At 46.7% G+C, this 20,523-nt stretch overlaps 1 protein-coding gene across 1 annotated transcript in view; it reads right to left on the bottom strand.

The window, feature by feature from the left end:
• Positions 1–20,523, bottom strand: part of LOC139381763 (rho GTPase-activating protein SYDE1-like) — a 52,675-nt gene that overhangs the window by 16,794 nt on the left and 15,358 nt on the right. The window contains exon 2 of the mRNA XM_071125514.1: positions 62–727. Coding sequence (XP_070981615.1) covers positions 62–727 — 666 coding nt within the window. The remainder of the gene's footprint in view (positions 1–61; positions 728–20,523) is intronic.

The raw sequence follows: 20,523 nt of genomic DNA, 5'->3' as shown, positions 1-20,523 counted from the left end.
CCTCCTCCTCCTCCTCCTCCTCCTCCTCCTTCTCCTCCACCTCCTCTTAAACGTCCTAAACCTCCGATGCCACGCAACACGTCCTCCTCCTCTGGAATAGGGTTGTACCAAATGTTGTTGTCCCCTTCTGTGCGTTGCCTCAGCTCAGCGAAGCAGTTGGGTGGGAGGCCTAGACGCGAGTAGGACTCGTCGGCAGCCTGGCTCTTTCCTGTGGACAGTACCCAGGCTCGGCTGCTCCTGTCCAGGGTCTGGAGATAGGCCCCTGACCCCGAGGACTTCACCATACAGGAGGAGACACAGATCTCAGCGTAACCTCCTATAGGGTTGGTGAACTCTGGGACTGCGGTGTGGACAGGGGGAGGAGGCTCACAGAAGGAGGTGCTACATTGTCCCTGATGCTCCCAGTCTAAATCATCACACCTCCTCCTGTCCAGCCCGGCCTCCACTAACGTCTTCTGGCTCCAGGCCTGTTTGGAGGTTGAGACCTGGGCCTTTCCTGAGCTGCTATCCGAGTCACAAGCCCCGTAGAGCAGGCTGTGAGAGCCCTCTGTGCCTGGTGTGGAGGCCAGTTTGGCCCACTGCTGTTTCTTGGCCACTGTTATCTGGGTGCGTGGGGTGGTGGTGCTGTCCTCCGTTGGCGGGGTCGGGGGTTCGGACTCCGCTGTCGTTACCGTTGACAACGATGAGGAGGAAGCGCTTTGGATGACACCACTCTTCCGCTGGATGTCTGGAGGGAAACAACACAACTATTATGGTCTGTATTATGGTAATTATCCAGTCCAATAAAGACTGTATTATGGTCATTATCCAGTCCAATAAAGACTATTATGGTCATTATCCAGTCCAATATAGACCGTATTATGGTCATTATCCAGTCCAATAAAGACTGTATTAGGGTCATTATCCAGTCCAATATAGACCGTATTATGGTCATTATCCAGTCCAATAAAGACTGTATTATGGTCATTATCCAGTCCAATAAAGACTGTATTATGGTCATTATCCAGTCCAATAAAGACTGTATTCTGGTCATTATCCAGTCCAATAAAGACTGTATTATGGTCATTATCCAGTCCAATAAAGACTGTATTATGGTCATTATCCAGTCCAATAAAGACTGTATTATGGTCATTATCCAGTCCAATAAAGACTGTATTATGGTCATTATCCAGTCCAATAAAGACTGTATTATGGTCATTATCCAGTCCAATAAAGACTATTATGGTCATTATCCAGTCCAATAAAGACTGTATTATGGTCATTATCCAGTCCAATAAAGACTATTAGGGTCATTATCCAGTCCAATAAAGACTGTATTATGGTCATTATCCAGTCCAATAAAGACTGTATTATGGTTATTATCCAGTCCAATAAAGACTGTATTATGGTCATTATCCAGTCCAATAAAGACTATTATGGTCATTATCCAGTCCAATAAATACTATTATGGTCATTATCCAGTCCAATAAATACTATTCGGGTCATTATCCAGTCCAATAAAGACTGTATTCTGGTCATTATCCAGTCCAATAAAGACTATTATGGTCATTATCCAGTCCAATAAAGACTATTATTGTCATTATCCAGTCCAATATAGACTGTATTATGGTCATTATCCAGTCCAATAAAGACTATTATGGTCATTATCCAGTCCAATAAAGACTGTATTCTGGTCATTATCCAGTCCAATAAAGACTATTAGGGTCATTATCCAGTCCAATAAATACTATTCGGGTCATCCCTGAACAGGCAGTTAACCCACTGTTCCCAGGCCGTCATTGAAAATAAGAATTTGTTCTTAACTGACTTGCCTGGTTAAATAAAGGTAAAAAAAAAAAAAAAAAAAAAAAAAAAAAAAAAAAAAAAAAAATTATCCAGTCCAATAAAGACTGCATTCTGGTCATTTTCCAGTCCAATAAAGACTGTATTCTGGTCATTATCCAGTCCAATAAAGACTGTATTATGGTCATTATCAAGTCAAATAAAGACCGTATTATGGTCATTATCCAGTCCAATAAAGACTGTATTCTGGTCATTATCCAGTCCAATAAAGACTATTAGGGTCATTATCCAGTCCAATAAAGACTATTAGGGTCATTATCCAGTCCAATAAAGACTATTAGGGTCATTATCCAGTCCAATAAAGACTATTATGGTCATTATCCAGTCCAATAAAGACTGTATTATGGTCATTATCCAGTCCAATAAAGACTGTATTCTGGTCATTATCCAGTCCAATAAAGACTGTATTATGGTCATTATCCAGTCCAATAAAGACTATTAGGGTCATTATCCAGTCCAATAAAGACTGTATTCTGGTCATTATCCAGTCCAATATAGACTGTATTATGGTCATTATCCAGTCCAATAAAGACTGTATTATGGTCATTATCCAGTCCATTATAGACTGTATTATGGTCATTATCCAGTCCAATAAAGACTGTATTATGGTCATTATCCAGTCCAATAAAGACTATTATGGTCATTATCCAGTCCAATAAAGACTATTATGGTCATTATCCAGTCGATGGGCAACGAGAGACGTTCCTAATGAAACGATGGGCAACGAGAGACGTTCCTAATGACACGATGGGCAACGAGAGACGTTCCTAATGACACGATGGGCAACGAGAGACGTTCCTAATGAAACGATGGCAACGAGAGACGTTCCTAATGAAACGATGGGCAACGAGAGACGTTCCTAATGACACGATGGGCAACGAGAGACGTTCCTAATGAAACGATGGGCAACGAGAGACGTTCCTAATGAAACGATGGGCAACGAGAGACATTCCTAATGAAACGATGGGCAACGAGAGACGTTCCTAATGACATGATGGGCAACGAGAGACGTTCCTAATGAAACGATGGGCAACGAGAGACGTTCCTAATGACATGATGGGCAACGAGAGACGTTCCTAATGAAACCATGGGCAACGAGAGACGTTCCTAATGAAACTATGGGCAACGAGAGACGTTCCTAATGAAACGATGGGCAACGAGAGACGTTCCTAATGAAACGATGGGCAACGAGAGACGTTCCTAATGAAACGATGGGCAACGAGAGACATTCCTAATGAAACGATGGGCAACGAGAGACATTCCTAATGAAACGATGGGCAACGAGAGACGTTCCTAATGAAACGATGGGCAACGAGAGACGTTCCTAATGACACGATGGGCAACGAGAGACGTTCCTAATGAAACGATGGGCAACGAGAGACGTTCCTAATGAAACGATGGGCAACGAGAGACGTTCCTAATGACATGATGGGCAACGAGAGACGTTCCTAATGAAACGATGGGCAACGAGAGACGTTCCTAATAAAACTATGGGCAACGAGAGACAATCCTAATGAAACGATGGGCAACGAGAGACGTTCCTAATGAAACGATAGGCAACGAGAGACGTTCCTAATGAAACGATGGGCAAAGAGAGACGTTCCTAATGAAACGATGGGCAACGAGAGACGTTCCTAATGAAACGATAGGCAACGAGAGACGTTCCTAATGAAATGTGACCTTTAAAGGACAAACTCAACTAATAGTCCACTAAACTGAATGGCGGATAAACGAGTTAGTGGAGCTTCTGCCAACTCAAAGCCACATGCTTTGCTGTCACAGAAGGACAGTAAGCATTTCCTTTACCACTGTTGATTTGTGTGACTGACTTGGTCCCAAGAACAAATTTTTTTTCCAAATGTGTTTCTGTCTACAATGAGTCATGAGGAAAAAGAGAGGAGAGGAGAGAAGAGTCGGAAAACGAAAGAGCATAAACAGTTCAGGGGGTTAGCTATTTAGTGGTTTGTTAAGTCTCTCTCTCTCTCCATAACTCAGTCCCATCTCTCTCTCTCTCTCCTTCGCTCTTTCTCTCTCTCTCCTTTGCTCTCTCTCTCTCTCTCTCCATACCTCAGTCCCATCTCTCTCTCTCTATACCTCAGTCCCATCTCTCTCTCCATACCTCAGTCCCATCTCTCTCTCTCTCTCTCTCTCTCTCTCTCGCTCCATACCCCAGTCCCATCTCTCTCTCTCTCTCTCTCTCTCTCCATACCTCAGTCCCATCTCTCTCTCTCTCTCCATACCTCAGTCCCATCTCTCTCCCTCTCTCTCGCTGACATCCTGCACATCTGGATTCCTCTCTCCCTGTTCCTTTACTCTTCCCTCTCCTTCCTCTCCTCCCCTCCTCTGCTCCGTCTCTCTCTCTCCTCTTTTTCCTGTGGCTGTCTTCCCTCTCCCTCCTCTCCTTCCCTCCTCTGCTCTCTCTCTCTCTCTCTCCTCTTTTTCCTGTGGCTGTCTTCCCTCTCTTCCCTCTCCTCCCCTCCTCTGCTCTCTCTCTCTCTCTCTCCTCTTTTTCCTGTGGCTGTCTTCCCTCTCCCTCCTCTCCTTCCTCTCCTCCCCTCCTCTGCTCCCTCTCTCTCTCTCCTCTTTTTCCTGTGGCTGTCTTCCCTCTCCCTCCTCTCCTTCCTCTCCTCCCCTCCTCTGCTCCCTCTCTCTCTCTCCTCTTTTTCCTGTGGCTGTCTTCCCTCTCCTAACTCTCCTCCCCTCCTCTGCGCTCTCTCTCTCTCCTCTTTTTCCTGTGGCTGTCTTCCCTCTCCTCTCCTCCCCTCCTCTGTTCTCTATCTCTCCCTCCTCTTTTTCCTGTGGCTGTCTTCCCTCTCTTCCCTCTCCTCCCCTCCCCTCCTCCGCTCCCTCTCTCTCTCCCCTTTTTCCTGTGGCTGTCTTCCCTCTCCTTCCTCTTCTCCCGTACTCTGCTCCCTCTCTCTCTCCTCTTTTTCCTGTGTCCTCCCTCTCTAGTTTGTGTGTGTGAGCCTGGTGATGTCCAAAAACATGGCAGGAATCATGAATAACCCCACTGTGTCGATCTACAGTCTAATCCGTTATATACAGTGCCTTCGGAAACGATTCAGACCTTTCCCCACATTTTGTCAGGGTTACAGCCTTATTCTTTAAAAATATATATTGCCCTCATCAATCTACACACACATTTACAGAAGTATTCAGACCCTTTACTCAGTACTTTGTTGAAGCACCTTTAGCAGCGATTACAGTCTCGAGCCTCCTTTGGTAGGACAGTCGCGAGCCTCCTTCGGTAGGACAGTCTCGAGCCTCCTCCGGTAGGACAGTCTCGAGCCTCCTTCGGTAGGACAGTCTCGAGCCTCCTTCGGTAAGACGTTTCTTCTCCCCGTTCTTCTCTGCAGATAAAGGCTGGTGGAGTGGATGCAGAGATGCTTGTCCTTCTGGAAGGTTCTCCCATCTCCACAGTGGAACTCTAGAGCTCTGTCAGAGTGACCATCGGGTTCTTGGTCACTGACCTTCTCTTCCCGGATTGGTCAGTTTGGCCGGGCGGCCAGCTCCAGGAAGAGTCTTGGTGTTTCCAAACTTCTTCCATTTAATAAGAATGATGGAGGCCACTGTGTTCTTGGGGACCTTCAATGCTGCAGAATGATGGAGGCCACTGTGTTCTTGGGGATCTTCAATGCTGCAGAATGATGGAGGCCACTGTGTTCATGGGGACCTTCAATGCTGCAGAATGATGGAGGCCACTGTGTTCTTGGGGACCTTCAATGCTGCAGAATGATGGAGGCCACTGTGTTCTTGGGGACCTTCAACGCTGCAGAATGATGGAGGCCACTGTGTTCTTGGGGACCTTCAATGCTGCAGAATGATGGAGGCCACTGTGTTCTTGGGAACCTTCAATGCTGCAGAATGATGGAGGCCACTGTGTTCTTGGGGACCTTCAATGCTGCAGAATGATGGAGACCACTGTGTTCTTGGGGACCTTCAATGCTGCAGAATGATGAAGCCACTGTGTTCTTGGGGACCTTCAATGCTGCAGAATGATGGAGGCCACTGTGTTCTTGGGGACCTTCAATGCTGCAGAATGATGGAGGCCACTGTGTTCTTGGGGACCTTCAATGCTGCAGAATGATGGAGACCACTGTGTTCTTGGGGACCTTCAATGCTGCAGAAATGATGGAGGCCACTGTGTTCTTGGGGACCTTCAATGCTGCAGAATGATGGAGGCCACTGTGTTCTTGGGGACCTTCAATGCTGCAGAATGATGGAGACCACTGTGTTCTTGGGGACCTTCAATGCTGCAGAAATGATGGAGGCCACTGTGTTCTTGGGGACCTTCAATGCTGCAGAATGATGAAGGCCACTGTGTTCTTGGGGACCTTCAATGCTGCAGAATGATGGAGGCCACTGTGTTCTTGGGGACCTTCAATGCTGCAGAAATGTTTTGGTACCCTACCCCCAATCCTGTCTCGGAGCTCCACGGACAATTCCTTCCACCTCATGGCTCATTATGGGGTATTGTGTATAGATTGCTAAGGATGTTTTAAATGTTATAATAAGGCTGTAATGTAACAAAATGAGGAAAAAGGCATAGGGTCTGAATAGTTTCCAAAGGCATTTAATGAAGTATCCAGAATATAAGCAGAGATGTGTGTACACGTGCAGGAGCAAACAAGATAGTGACCGTGCCTGTTACACGCTGCTGTGTGGCTATGCTGCTGTGTGGCTATGCTGCTGTGTGGTTATGCTGCTGTGTGGCTATGCTGCTGTGTGGCTATGCTGCTGTGTGGCTATGCTGCTGTGTGGTTATGCTGCTGTGTGGCTATGCTGCTGTGTGGCAATGCTGCTGTGTGCTGTGTGGCTACGCTGCTGTGTGGCTATGCTGCTGTGTGGCTATGCTGCTGTGTGGCTATGCTGCAGTGTGGCTATGCTGCTGTGTGGCTACGCTACTGTGTGGCTACGCTGCTGTGTGGCTACGCTGCTGTGTGGCTATGCTGCTGTGTGGCTACGCTACTGTGTGGCTATGCTGCTGTGTGGCTACGCTGCTGTGTGGCTACGCTGCTGTGTGGCTATGCTGCTGTGTGGCTACGCTACTGTGTGGCTATGCTGCTGTGTGGCTACGCTACTGTGTGGCTATGCTGCTGTGTGGCTACGCTACTGTGTGGCTATGCTGCTGTGTGGCTATGCTGCTTTGTGGGCTATGCTGCTGTGTGGCTATGCTGCTGTGTGGGCTATGCTGCTGTGTGGCTACGCTACTGTGTGGCTACGCTACTGTGTGGCTATGCTGCTGTGTGGCTACGCTACTGTGTGGCTACGCTACTGTGTGGCTATGCTGCTGTGTGGCTACGCTACTGTGTGGCTATGCTGCTGTGTGGCTATGCTGCTGTGTGGCTACGCTACTGTGTGGCTATGCTGCTGTGTGGCTATGCTGCTGTGTGGCTATGCTGCTGTGTGGCTATGCTGCTGGTCTACTGTAGGTGTGTTAGTATTAGTGAGGGTTGGGAGGGACCATGACTGTAGACTACCCTCCCAACCCTCACTAATACTATCACACCTACAGTAGACTACCCTCCCAACCCTCACTAGTACTATCACACCTACTGTAGACTACCCTCCCAACCCTCACTAGTACTATCACACCTACAGTAGACTACCCTCCCAACCCTCACTAGTACTATCACACCTACAGTAGACTACCCTCCCAACCCTCACTAGTACTATCACACCTACAGTAGACTACCCTCCCAACCCTCACTAGTACTATCACACCGACTGTAGACCATGACTGTAGACTACCCTCCCAACCCTCACTAGTACTATCACACCTACAGTAGACTACCCTCCCAACCCTCACTAGTACTATCACACCTACAGTAGACCATGACTGTAGACTACCCTCCCAACCCTCACTAGTACTATCACACCTACTGTAGACTACCCTCCCAACCCTCACTAGTACTATCACACCTACAGTAGACTACCCTCCCAACCCTCACTAGTACTATCACACCACCAGCAGACCCATCTATCCAATGATCTCCTGGAGCAACAGCAGGGGAACAAGATACTGAAGGGGTCAAAAACAAAGTAAGACTGGCAAGGGTCTCAATATAATATTCACCACCGAGTCCCATTCAACCCACGTCACGATTCTCCTTCTCTGGCGATAAAAGTCCAGCCAACGTGTTTAAAAACAGACAGAAGGTGTCCGACCAGACCTGGGTTCAAATACCTTTTCAGCTATTAGTTTTCAATAGATTTCAAAACTCAAATGCATTTAAACTTTAGATATTTTAAATAGTATTTGAAATAAGTATTTGAAAATAATTTCAAATACAATTTGGTTGACTATTTATTTATTTATTTATACAAATAACTGTTCAAAATACTAAAATAAAAAGTACTTGTTTTGGGCTGGAAAATACTCAAATACACAATTCAGATACCAAATACTCAAACACACATTCGGGAAAGCATTCGGGAAAGCATTCAGACCCCTTGACTTTTTCCACAACTTATTACAGACTTATTCTAAATTGGATTACATTTATGTTTTCCCCTCATCAATCTACAATCACAATATCCCATAATGACATCACAATACCCCATAATGACATCACAATACCCCATAATGACATCACAATACCCCATAATGACATCACAATACCCCATAATGACATCACAATACCCCATAATGACATCACAATACCCCATAATGGCATCACAATACCACATAATGACATCACAATACCCCATAATGACATCACAATACCCCATAATGACAACACAATACCCCATAATGGCATCACAATACCCCATAATGACATCACAATACCCCATAATGACATCACAATACCCCATAATGACATCACAATACCCCATAATGACATCACAATACACCATAATGTCATCCCAATACCCCATAATGACATCACAATACCCCATAATGTCATCCCAATACCCCATAATGACATCACAATACCCCATAATGACATCACAATACACCATAATGGCATCACAATACCCCATAATGACATCACAATACCCCATAATGACATCACAATACCCCATAATGACAAAGCGAAAACGGAAATAGCTTATTTACATAAGTATTCAGACCCTTTGCTATGAGACTCGAAATTGAGTTCAGCTGCATCCTGTTTCCATTGATCATCCTTGAGATGTTTCTACAACTTGATTGGTAAATTCAATTGATTGGACATGATTTGGAAAGGTACACACCTGTTTATATAAGGTCCCACAGTTGACAGTGAATGTCAGAGCAAAAAGCCATGAGGTCGAAGGAATTGTCTGTAGAGTACCGAGACAGGATTGTGTCGAGACACAGATCTGGGGAAGGGTACAAAAACATGTCTGCAGCATTGAAGGTCCCCAAGAACACAGTGGCCTCAAGAACACAGAAGTTTGAAACCACCAAGACATTTCCTAGAGCTGGCCACCCGGCCAAACTGAGCAGGGCCTTGGTCAGGGAGGTGACAAAGAACCCGATTGTCACTCTGATAGAGCTCCAGAGTTCCTCTGTAGAGATGGGAGAACCTTCCAGAAGGACAACCATCTCTGCAGCACTCCACCAATCAGGCCTTTATGGTAGAGTGGCCAGACGGAAACCACTCCTCAGTAAAAGGCACATGACAGCCAGCTTGGAGTTTGCCAAAAGGCACCTAAAAGACTCTCAGACCATGAGAAACAAGATTCTCTGGTCTGATGAAACCAAGATTGAACTCTTTGGCCTGAATGCCAAGCGTCACGTCTGGAGGAAACCTGGCACCATCCCTACGGTGAAGCATGGTGGTGGCAGCATCATGCTGTGGGGATGTTTTTCAGCTGCAGGGACTGGGAGACTAGTCAGGATCGAGGGAAAGAACGGAGCAAAGTCATTATGGGGTATTATGTGTAGATTGATGAGGGGAATTAAAAAATATGAAAAGTAGATACACCCTGATACTGAACAGTGGACCCACCCTGATACTGAACAGTAGACCCGCCCTGAACAGTAGACCCACCCTGATACTGAACAGTAGACCCACCCTGATACTGAACAGTAGACCCACCCTGATACTGAACAGTAGACCCACCCTGATACTGAACAGTAGACCCACCCTGAACAGTAGACCCACCCTGATACTGAACTGTAGACCCACCCTGATACTGAACAGTAGACCCACCCGTATACTGAACAGTAGACCCACCCTGATACTGAACAGTAGACCCACCCTGATACTGAACAGTAGACCCACCCTGAACAGTAGACCCACCCTGATACTGAACAGTAGACCCACCCTGATACTGAACAGTAGACCCACCCTGAACAGTAGACCCACCCTGATACTGAACAGTAGACCCACCCTGAACAGTAGACCCACCCTGATACTGAACAGTAGACCAACCCTGAACAGTAGACCCACCCGTATACTGAACAGTAGACCCACCCTGATACTGAACAGTAGACCCACCCTGATACTGAACAGTAGACCCACCCTGATACTGAACAGTAGACCCACCCTGAACAGTAGACCCACCCTGATACTGAACAGTGGACCCACCCTGTTACTGAACAGTAGACCCACCCTGATACTGAACAGTAGACCCACCCTGATACTGAACAGTAGACCCACCCTGATACTGAACAGTAGACCCACCCTGAACAGTAGACCCACCCTGAACAGTAGACCCACTCTGATACTGAACAGTAGACCCACTCTGATACTGAACATTAGACCCACCCGTATACTGAACAGTAGACCCACCCTGATACTGAACAGTGGACCCACCCTGTTACTGAACAGTAGACCCACCCTGATACTGAACAGTAGACCCACCCTGATACTGAACAGTAGACCCACCCTGATACTGAACAGTAGACCCACCCTGAACAGTAGACCCACCCTGAACAGTAGACCCACTCTGATACTGAACAGTAGACCCACTCTGATACTGAACAGTAGACCCACCCTGATACTGAACAGTAGACCCACCCTGATACTGAACAGTAGACCCACCCTGAACAGTAGACCCCCTGATACTGAACGGTAGACCCACCCTGATACTGAACAGTAGACCCACCCTGATACTGAACAGTAGACCCACCCTGATACTGAACAGTAGACCCACCCTGAACAGTAGACCCACCCTGATACTGAACAGTAGACCCACCCTGATTCTGAACAGTAGACCCACCCTGAACAGTAGACCCACCCTGAACAGTAGACCCACCCTGATACTGAACAGTGGACCCACCCTGATACTGAACAGTGGACCCACCCTGTTACTGAACAGTAGACCCACCCGTATACTGAACAGTAGACCCACCCTGATACTGAACAGTAGACCCACCCTGAACAGTGGACCCACCCTGTTACTGAACAGTAGACCCACCCGTATACTGAACAGTAGACCCACCCTGATACTGAACAGTAGACCCACCCTGATACTGAACAGTAGACCCACCCTGAACAGTAGACCCACCCTGATACTGAACAGTAGACCCACCCTGATACTGAACAGTAGACCCACCCTGAACAGTAGACCCACCCTGATACTGAACGGTAGACCCACCTTGATACTGAACAGTAGACCCACCCTGATTCTGAACAGTAGACCCACCCTGAGCAGTAGACCCACCCTGAACAGTAGACCCACCCTGATACTGAACAGTGGACCCACCCTGATACTGAACAGTGGACCCACCCTGTTACTGAACAGTAGACCCACCCTGATACTGAACAGTGGACCCACCCTGTTACTGAACAGTAGACCCACCCTGATACTGAACAGTAGACCCACCCTGATACTGAACAGGGACTGATTCTATTGGACCCTGAGGTGGGCTGTTCTCCAGTTGTCCGACCCCGGACTCAGGAGTTTATTTTAGCCTGCTACATTCGGTTAACAGAGTAGAGATAGGAAGTGGGGCGTTACAGTCAGTTCACTGGAGCTACAGTCAGACAACTTCCTGTTCTCTGAGACACGGGATCAGAGGGCCTGAGAGAAAGAGAGAGAGCGTGTGTGTGTGTGTGTGTGTGTGTGTGTCTGTCAAATCAGAAGAAATGTGATTATACTGATCATACTGCTGCTGATCAGACTTTATCAGGACACTGAGGACAGAGGAGAACACTGCCTGGCACACTGGAGGAGGGGAAAGAAGGAAAGGAAAAGAGATGGAGAGAGAGGGACAGAGAGGGACGGAGAGAGGGAGAGAGAGAGATAGGGAGAGAGAGAGAGAGAGGGACGGAGAGAGGGAGAGAGAGAGAGATAGGGAGAGAGAGAGAGAGAGAGAGAGAAATAGAGAGAGAGACACAGAGAGAGAGAGAGAGAGAGAGAGAGAGAGAGAGAGAGAGAGAGAGAGAGAGAGAGAGAGAGAGAGAGAGAGATATAGAGGGAGAGAGAGAGAGAGAGAGAGAGAGAGAGAGAGAGAGAGAGAGAGAGGGAGAGAGAGAGAGAGAGAGAGAGAGAGAGAGAGAGAGAGAGGGAGAGAGATAAAGAGGGAGAGAGATAAAGAGGGAGAGAGAGAGAGGGAGAAAAGCCCAAGGAAGAACAAACAGCTGTCCTGCTGTAGATGTCAATGACCGGTCTGTGCTTAAAGCCTTACACAGCTGGAGACACACACACACACACACACACACACACACACACACACACACACACACACACACACACACACACACACACACACACACAGGTTTATATTCACTATTCATCAGAGGGCCCAAAAATACACACACACACACACACACAAACACACAAAGCATGCAGTCTTTCATTTTGTTACTCCCAACTTCACCCTCCACCTCCACCCTCTGCCAAGCAACTCATTCAGACAGGTTTAGTGTCATTCTCCACCCTCTGCCAAGCAACTCATTCAGACAGGTTTAGTGTCATTCTCCACCCTCTGCAAAGCAACTCATTCAGACAGGTTTAGTGTCATTCTCCACCCTCTGCAAAGCAACTCATTCAGACAGGTTTAGAGTCATTCTCCACCCTCAATATTTCAACTGATTCAGACAGGTTTAGAGTCATTCTCCACCCTCAATATTTCAACTGATTCAGACAGGTTTAGAGTCATTCTCCACCCTCTGCCAAGCAACTGATTCAGACAGGTTTAGAGTCATTCTCCACCCTCTGCAAAGCCACTCATTCAGACAGGTTTAGTGTCATTCTCCACCCTCTGCAAAGCCACTCATTCAGACAGGTTTAGTGTCATTCTCCACCCTGCTTTGTGTTGAGGTGTAGTATAGAGTAGTGCACTACATAGGGAATAGGGCTGTAGTATAGAGTAGTGTACTATATAGGGAATAGGGCTGTAGTATAGAGTAGTGTACTATATAGGGAATAAGGCTGTAGTATAAAGTAGTGCACTATATAGGGAATAGGGCTGTTGTATAGGGCTGTAGTATAAAGTAGTGCACTATATAGGGAATAGGCCTGTAGTATAAAGTAGTGTACTATATAGGGAATAGGGCTGTAGTATAGAGTAGTGCACTATATAGGGAATAGGGCTGTAGTATAAAGTAGTGCACTATATAGGGAATAGGGCTGAGTAGCCTGAGCTGAATCTAGCCTGACCTGAACCTAGCCTGCGCTGAACCTAGCCTGAGCTGAACCTAGCCAGAGCTGAACCGAGCCAGAGCTGAACCGAGCCTGAGCTGAACCTAGCCTGAGCTGAACCGAGCCTGAGCTGAACCTAGCCTGAGCTGAACCTAGCCTGAGCTGAACCTAACCTGAGCTGAACCTAGCCTGAGCTGAACCTAGCCTGAGCTAAACCTAGCCTGAGCTAAACCTAGCCTGAGCTGAACCTAGCCTGAGCTGAACCTAGCCTGAGCTAAACCTAGCCTGAGCTGAACCTAGCCTGAGCTGAACCTAGCCTGAGCTGAACCTAGCCTGAGCTGAACCTAGCCTGAGCTGAACCTAGCCTGAGCTAAACCTAACCTGAGCTGAACCTAGCCTGAGCTGAACCTAGCCTGAGCTGAACCTAGCCTGAGCTAAACCTAGCCTGAGCTAAACCTAGTCTGAGCTGAACCTAGCCTGAGCTGAACCTAGCCTGAGCTAAACCTAGCCTAAGCTGAACCTAGCCTGAGCTGAACCTAGCCTGAGCTGAACCTAGCCTGAGCTGAACCTAACCTGAGCTGAACCTAACCTGAGCTAAACCTAGCCTGAGCTGAATCTAGCCTGAGCTGAAAGTAGCCTGAGCTGAACCTAGCCAGACCAAATACCAATAACTTAAGTTATTTTCTCTCCAAAACGCCAGCCTACCAGACCAGAGCCTTCTCTCTCTGTCTCTCTCTCTCCCTCCCTCTCCCTCCCTCTCTCCCTACCTCTTGTCTCTCCCTCGCTCTCTGTCTCCCTCTCTCTCTCTCTCCCTCTCTCTCTCCCTCCCTCTGTCTCTCCCTCGCTCTCTCTCTCCCTCTCTCTCTCTCCATCCATCCAGTCAAGAAAGCAATAATCACTCCAGTCCATTCCTGCCAGGAAACAAATCCAAGGGACTTTTTTTTTGGTGGGAAAAGTTTCCATTGCGTTCCATTTGAAGAAGCAGTGCTTAGTGCTCTCAGATATCTAATGGAAAGGACAATAAAATGGTGGTTTAACCTCAGGACAGATCTGTGGTTCAACCAAACTATTCTTTATGGACTTCCTGCTGAGCTGCTGTAAATAACCTTCCCAGAATGCAACACACTGACAACAATAGAACTCCTTCTGAATAATGTTACAGTTCCCTTATAAGTCATTACTAAGGTGGCCATGTTTTCACTGCTGGATGTGCACCCATTTCTCTCTCTCCCTCTTTCTCTCTCTCTCCCTCTCTCTCTCAGTCTCTCTCCCCCTCTCTCTCTCTCTCCCTCTCTCTCTCTCTCTCTCCCTCTCTCTCTCCCTCTCTCTCTCCCTCTCTCTGCTCTCTCATCTCTCTCCCTCTCCCTCTCTCCTCTCTCTTTCCTCTCTCTCTCTCTCCCTCCCTCTCTCTCTCTCCCTCTCTCCCTCTCTCTCTCTCGGTCTCTCTCTCTCTGTCTCTCTCTCTCCCTCTGTCTCTCTCTCTCTCTCCCTCTCTCTCTCTCTCTCTCCCTCTCTCTCTCCCTCTCTCCTCTCTCTCTCCTCTCTCTCTCTCTCTCTCCCTCTCTCTCTCTCTCTCTCTCTCTCCCTCCCTCTCTCCCTCTCTCTCTCTCGCTCTCTCTCTCTCCCTCTCTCCTCTCCTCTCTCCCTCTCTCTCTCTCCCTCTCTCCTCTCTCCTCTCTCTCCCTCTCTCTCTCTCCTCTGATCCAGTCTTAAAGGAGGGCAGACAGAGAAATGCTGTGTGTCACGCTCTGATTGCTAAACGGAGAGACGAGAAGAGATATAAACAGTTTTAGTGAATTTGGGAAATGCTCTCTAAGGGGACAATCTCTGCCTCCATCTCTGGGTGTGAGGGGGGTAGTTGCCTCATCAGGGCTGCAGGAACCTTCCAGCTAGAGTAGCATCTGATCTGTGGGTCTGAGGGGGGGGGGGGGGGGGTCGTTTCAGTAGGGCTACAGGAACCTTCTAACTAGAGTAGCATCTGATCTCTGGGTCTGAGGGGGGGTTGTCTCAGCAGGGCCACAGAAACCTTCTAGCTAGAGAGTAGCATCTGATCTGTGGGTCTGAGGGGCGGTTGTCTCAGCAGGGCTACAGGAACCTTCTAGCTAGAGTAGCATCTGATCTCTGGGTCTGAAGGGGTAGTTGTCTCAGCAGGACTACAGGAACCTTCTAGATAGAGAGTAGCATCTGATCTGTGGGTCTGAGAGGGGGAGTTGTCTCAGCAGGGCTACAGGAACCTTCTAGATAGAGTAGCATCTGATCTGTGGGTCTGAGAGGGGTAGTTGTCTCAGCAGGGCCACAGGAACCTTCTAGATAGAGTATAATCTGATCTGTGGGTCTGAGAGGGGTAGTTGTCTCAGCAGGGCCACAGGAACGTGCTAGTTAGCGTAGCATCTGATCTCTGGGAGTGAGAGGGGTAGTTGTCTCAGCAGGGCCACAGGAATCTTCTAGAGAGAGTAGCATCTGATCTGTGGGTCTGAGAGGGGTAGTTGTCTCAGCAGGGCCACAGGAACCTTCTAGTTAGAGTAGCATCTGATCTGTGGGTCTGAGAGGGGTAGTTGTCTCAGCAGGGCCACAGGAACCTTCTAGTTAGAGTAGCATCTGATAACGGTGCACGAGACAGAGGAGAGGAAGGCTCATCCCAAATGGCACCCTATTCCCCTTTATAGTGCACTACTTCTGATCAGGGCCACTATATAGGGAATAGGGTGGCATTTGGGAGCCAAACAGAGGAGAGGAAAGGAGCGGTAACATGGGAACTCCCATCTAAACATTTGGATCGCCCCACTTATTACTGCACTGGTACAAACAGCATTTATGACAATTAGGTCAGTAGCTAGTCAGCATCTAGTTAGCATCTAGTCAGCATCTAGTTAGCATCTAGTTAGCATCTAGTCAGCATCTAGTTAGCATCTAGTCAGTAGCTAGTCAGCATCTAGTTAGCATCTAGTTAGCATCTAGTTAGCATCTAGTCAGCATCTAGTCAGCATCTAGTCAGTAGCTAGTCAGCATCTAGTTAGCATCTAGTTAGCATCTAGTCAGTAGCTAGTCAGCACATCTAGTCAGCATCTAGTCAGTAGCTAGTCAGTATCTAGTTAGCATCTAGTCAGTAGCTAGTCAGCATCTAGTCAGCATCTAGTCAGCATCTAGTCAGTAGCTAGTCAGCATCTAGTCAGTAGCTAGTCAGCATCTAGTTAGCATCTAGTCAGCATCTAGTTAGCATCTAGTTAGCATCTAGTCAGTAGCTAGTCAGCATCTAGTCAGCATCTAGTCAGCATCTAGTCAGTAGCTAGTCAGCATCTAGTCAGTAGCTAGTCAGCATCTAGTCAGCATCTAGTTAGCATCTAGTCAGTAGCTAGTCAGCATCTAGTTAGCATCTAGTTAGCATCTAGTCAGCATCTAGTCAGTGGCTAGTCAGCATCTAGTCAGTAGCTAGTCAGCATCTAGTTAGCATCTAGTCAGCATCTAGTCAGTAGCTAGTCAGCATCTAGTTAGCATTTAGTCAGTAGCTAGTCAGCATCTAGTCAGCATCTAGTTAGCATCTAGTTAGCATCTAGTTAGCATCTAGTCAGCATCTAGTCAGCATCTAGTTAGCATCTAGTCAGCATCTAGTCAGTAGCTAGTCAGCATCCCAGCAGAACACAGTGTCCAGTGCTGAAAGACATCAGCTAGAATCCATCCCTCATTATTCTACTAATGCTGAAAGACATCCGCTAGAATCCATCCCTCATTATTCTACTAATGCTGAAAGACATCCGCTAGAATCCATCCCTCATTATTCTACTAATGCTGAAAGACATCCGCTAGAATCCATCCCTCATTATTCTACTAATGCTGAAAGACAGCAGCTAGAATCCATCCCTCATTATTCTACTAATGCTGAAAGACAGCAGCTAGAATCCATCCCTCATTATTCTACTAACGCTGAAAGACAGCAGCTAGAATCCATCCCTCATTATTCTACTAACGCTGAAAGACAGCAGCTAGAATCCATCCCTCATTATTCTACTAACGCTGAAAGACAGCAGCTAGAATCCATCCCTCATTATTCTACTAATGCTGAAAGACAGCAGCTAGAATCCATCCCTCATTATTCTACTAATGCTGAAAGACAGCAGCTAGAATCCATCCCTCATTATTCTACTAATGCTGAAAGACAGCAGCTAGAATCCATCCCTCATTATTCTACTAATGCTGAAAGACAGCAGCTAGAATCCATCCCTCATTATTCTACAAACGCTGAAAGACAGCAGCTAGAATCCATCCCTCATTATTCTACTAACGCTGAAAGACAACAGCTAGAATCCATCCCTCATTATTCTACTAACGCTGAAAGACATCAGCTAGAATCCATCCCTCATTATTCTACTAATGCAGAAAGACATCAGCTAGAATCCATCCCTCATTATTCTACTAATGCTGAAAGACATCAGCTAGAATCCATCCCTCATTATTCTACTAACGCTGAAAGACAACAGCTAGAATCCATCCCTCATTATTCTACTAATGCAGAAAGACATCAGCTAGAATCCATCCCTCATTATTCTACTAATGCTGAAAGACATCAGCTAGAATCCATCCCTCATTATTCTACTAATGCTGAAAGACAGCAGCTAGAATCCATCCCTCATTATTCTACTAATGCTGAAAGACATCAGCTAGAATCCATCCCTCATTATTCTACTAATGCTGAAAGACAGCAGCTAGAATCCATCCCTCATTATTCTACTAATGCTGAAAGACATCAGCTAGAATCCATCCCTCATTATTCTACTAACGCTGAAAGACAGCAGCTAGAATCCATCCCTCATTATTCTACTAATGCTGAAAGACAGCAGCTAGAATCCATCCCTCATTATTCTACTAATGCTGAAAGACAGCAGCTAGAATCCATCCCTCATTATTCTACTAATGCTGAAAGACAGCAGCTAGAATCCATCCCTCATTATTCTACTAATGCTGAAAGACATCAGCTAGAATCCATCCCTCATTATTCTACTAATGCAGAAAGACATCAGCTAGAATCCATCCCTCATTATTCTACTAATGCTGAAAGACATCAGCTAGAATCCATCCCTCATTATTCTACTAATGCAGAAAGACATCAGCTAGAATCCATCCCTCATTATTCTACTAATGCTGAAAGACAGCAGCTAGAATCCATCCCTCATTATTCTACTAATGCTGAAAGACATCAGCTAGAATCCATCCCTCATTATTCTACTAACGCTGAAATACATCAGCTAGAATCCATCCCTCATTATTCTACAGCCGTGCCAAACACGGAGCCAAACAGAACCGGCTGTGGCTTTTCCTTCATCCAGCCCACATCCTCCACCTGTATATCTACTGTACATTGTGATATAAATCACAGGGTTATGAACAGTCCACTGGTAGAATATCTTGTTCCTTCATCCAGCCCACATCCTCCACCTGTATATCTACTGTACATTGTGATATAAATCACAGGGTTATGAACAGTCCACTGTTAGAATATCTTGTTCCTTCATCCAGCCCACATCCTCCACCTGTATATCTACTGTACATTGTGATATAAATCACAGGGTTATGAACAGTCCACTGGTAGAAGATCTTGTTCCTTCATCTAGCCACATCCTCCACCTGTATATCTACTGTACATTGTGATATAAATCACAGGGTTATGAACCGTCCACTGGTAGAAGATCGTGTTCCTTCATCTAGCCACATCCTCCACCTGTATATCTACTGTACATTGTGATATAAATCACAGGGTTATGAACAGTCCACTGGTAGAAGATCTTGTTCCTTCATCTAGCCACATCCTCCACCTGTATATCTAATGTACATTGTGATATAAATCACAGGGTTATGAACAGTCCCACTGGTAGAAGATCTTGTTCCTTCATCTAGCCACATCCTCCACCTGTATATCTACTGTACATTGTGATATAAATCACAGGGTTATGAACAGTCCACTGGTAGAAGATCTTGTTCCTTCACTCAGTCTGTCTCTCTCCCCTCCCACAAACGTCACAAATGGGATCCCATTCCCTTTCTAGTGCACTACTTCTGTCCAGAGCCACTATTATAGGGAATAGGGTGCCATTTCTGGTTAAAGTAGTGCACTACTTCTGTCCAGAGCCACTATTATAGGGAATAGGGTGCCATTTCTGGTTAAAGTAGTGCACTATTATAGGAAATAGGGTTCCATTTGAGACGTTTCCTTCGTCTCCTTCCCCAGACGTCCCTAATTTTAGAGAGTTAAAATCTCAATGACTAAAACAGGACAGCAGCCGACAGGAAGCAGCGGAAAAGGGAAGTAGTAAAAAAAAAACACAGGGTTAAAACATATCAATATTTCTCTAACTGGAAAAACAGGAAGTCAAACGCTAAGGAGCAAGTAGGAAGTATGTTTGTGTTACCCCCCCCCCCTATAAATGTTTTTCATTACATAACAAATGCTGCTACAGCTGCTCCTGCTAAGTTAGTTCCTGCGGGATGTCACACATGTTGGTAATGTAGGAGATACGAGTAGTACCAGAACTATCATCCAACTGGCCATAAGACTTATGAACAGTGTCTCGTCTGATTCAAAGAGTGGAGGAACTCTGTTGGAGGGTTCCAGAAAGATATTTACCACAGACGGGTTGAAAATAAATGATTTGTGTATAACTCACAGAATGAAATCAGAGAAATGGAGGGAGAGGAGAGAGAGAGAGACAGAGAGTGAAGAAGAGGAGAGGAGATAGATAAAGTGAGGGAGAGGAGAGAGAGAGACAGAGTGAGGGAGAGGAAGAGAGGTGAGAGAGTGAGGAAGAGGAGAAAGAGACAGAGTGAGGGAGGGAGAGGAGAGAGAGTGAGGGAGGGAGAGGAGAGAGAGACAGAATGAGGGAGAGGAGAGGAGAAAGAGAGAGGTAGAGTAGAAGGAGAGCGGGAGAGGAGGGAGAGACAGAGTGAGGGAGAGGATAGGAGAGAGAGAGAGAGTGAGGGAGAGGAGAGAGAGACAGAGTGAGGGAGAGGAGAGAGAGACGGAGTGAGGGAGAGGAGAGAGAGACAGAGTGAGGGAGAGGAGAGAGAGAGCGTGAGGGAGAGGAGAGAGAGAGTGAGGGAGAGGAGAGAGAGACAGAGTGAGGGAGAGGAGAGAGAGACAGAGTGAGGGAGAGGAGAGGAGAGAGAGAGAGT

This window comes from Oncorhynchus clarkii, chromosome 23 (assembly GCF_045791955.1).
Source record: "Oncorhynchus clarkii lewisi isolate Uvic-CL-2024 chromosome 23, UVic_Ocla_1.0, whole genome shotgun sequence".
In the NCBI taxonomy this organism is placed as follows: domain Eukaryota; kingdom Metazoa; phylum Chordata; class Actinopteri; order Salmoniformes; family Salmonidae; genus Oncorhynchus; species Oncorhynchus clarkii.
The sequence above is the reverse complement of the archived record's forward strand: the minus strand, read 5'-3'. Positions and strand labels throughout refer to the sequence as shown.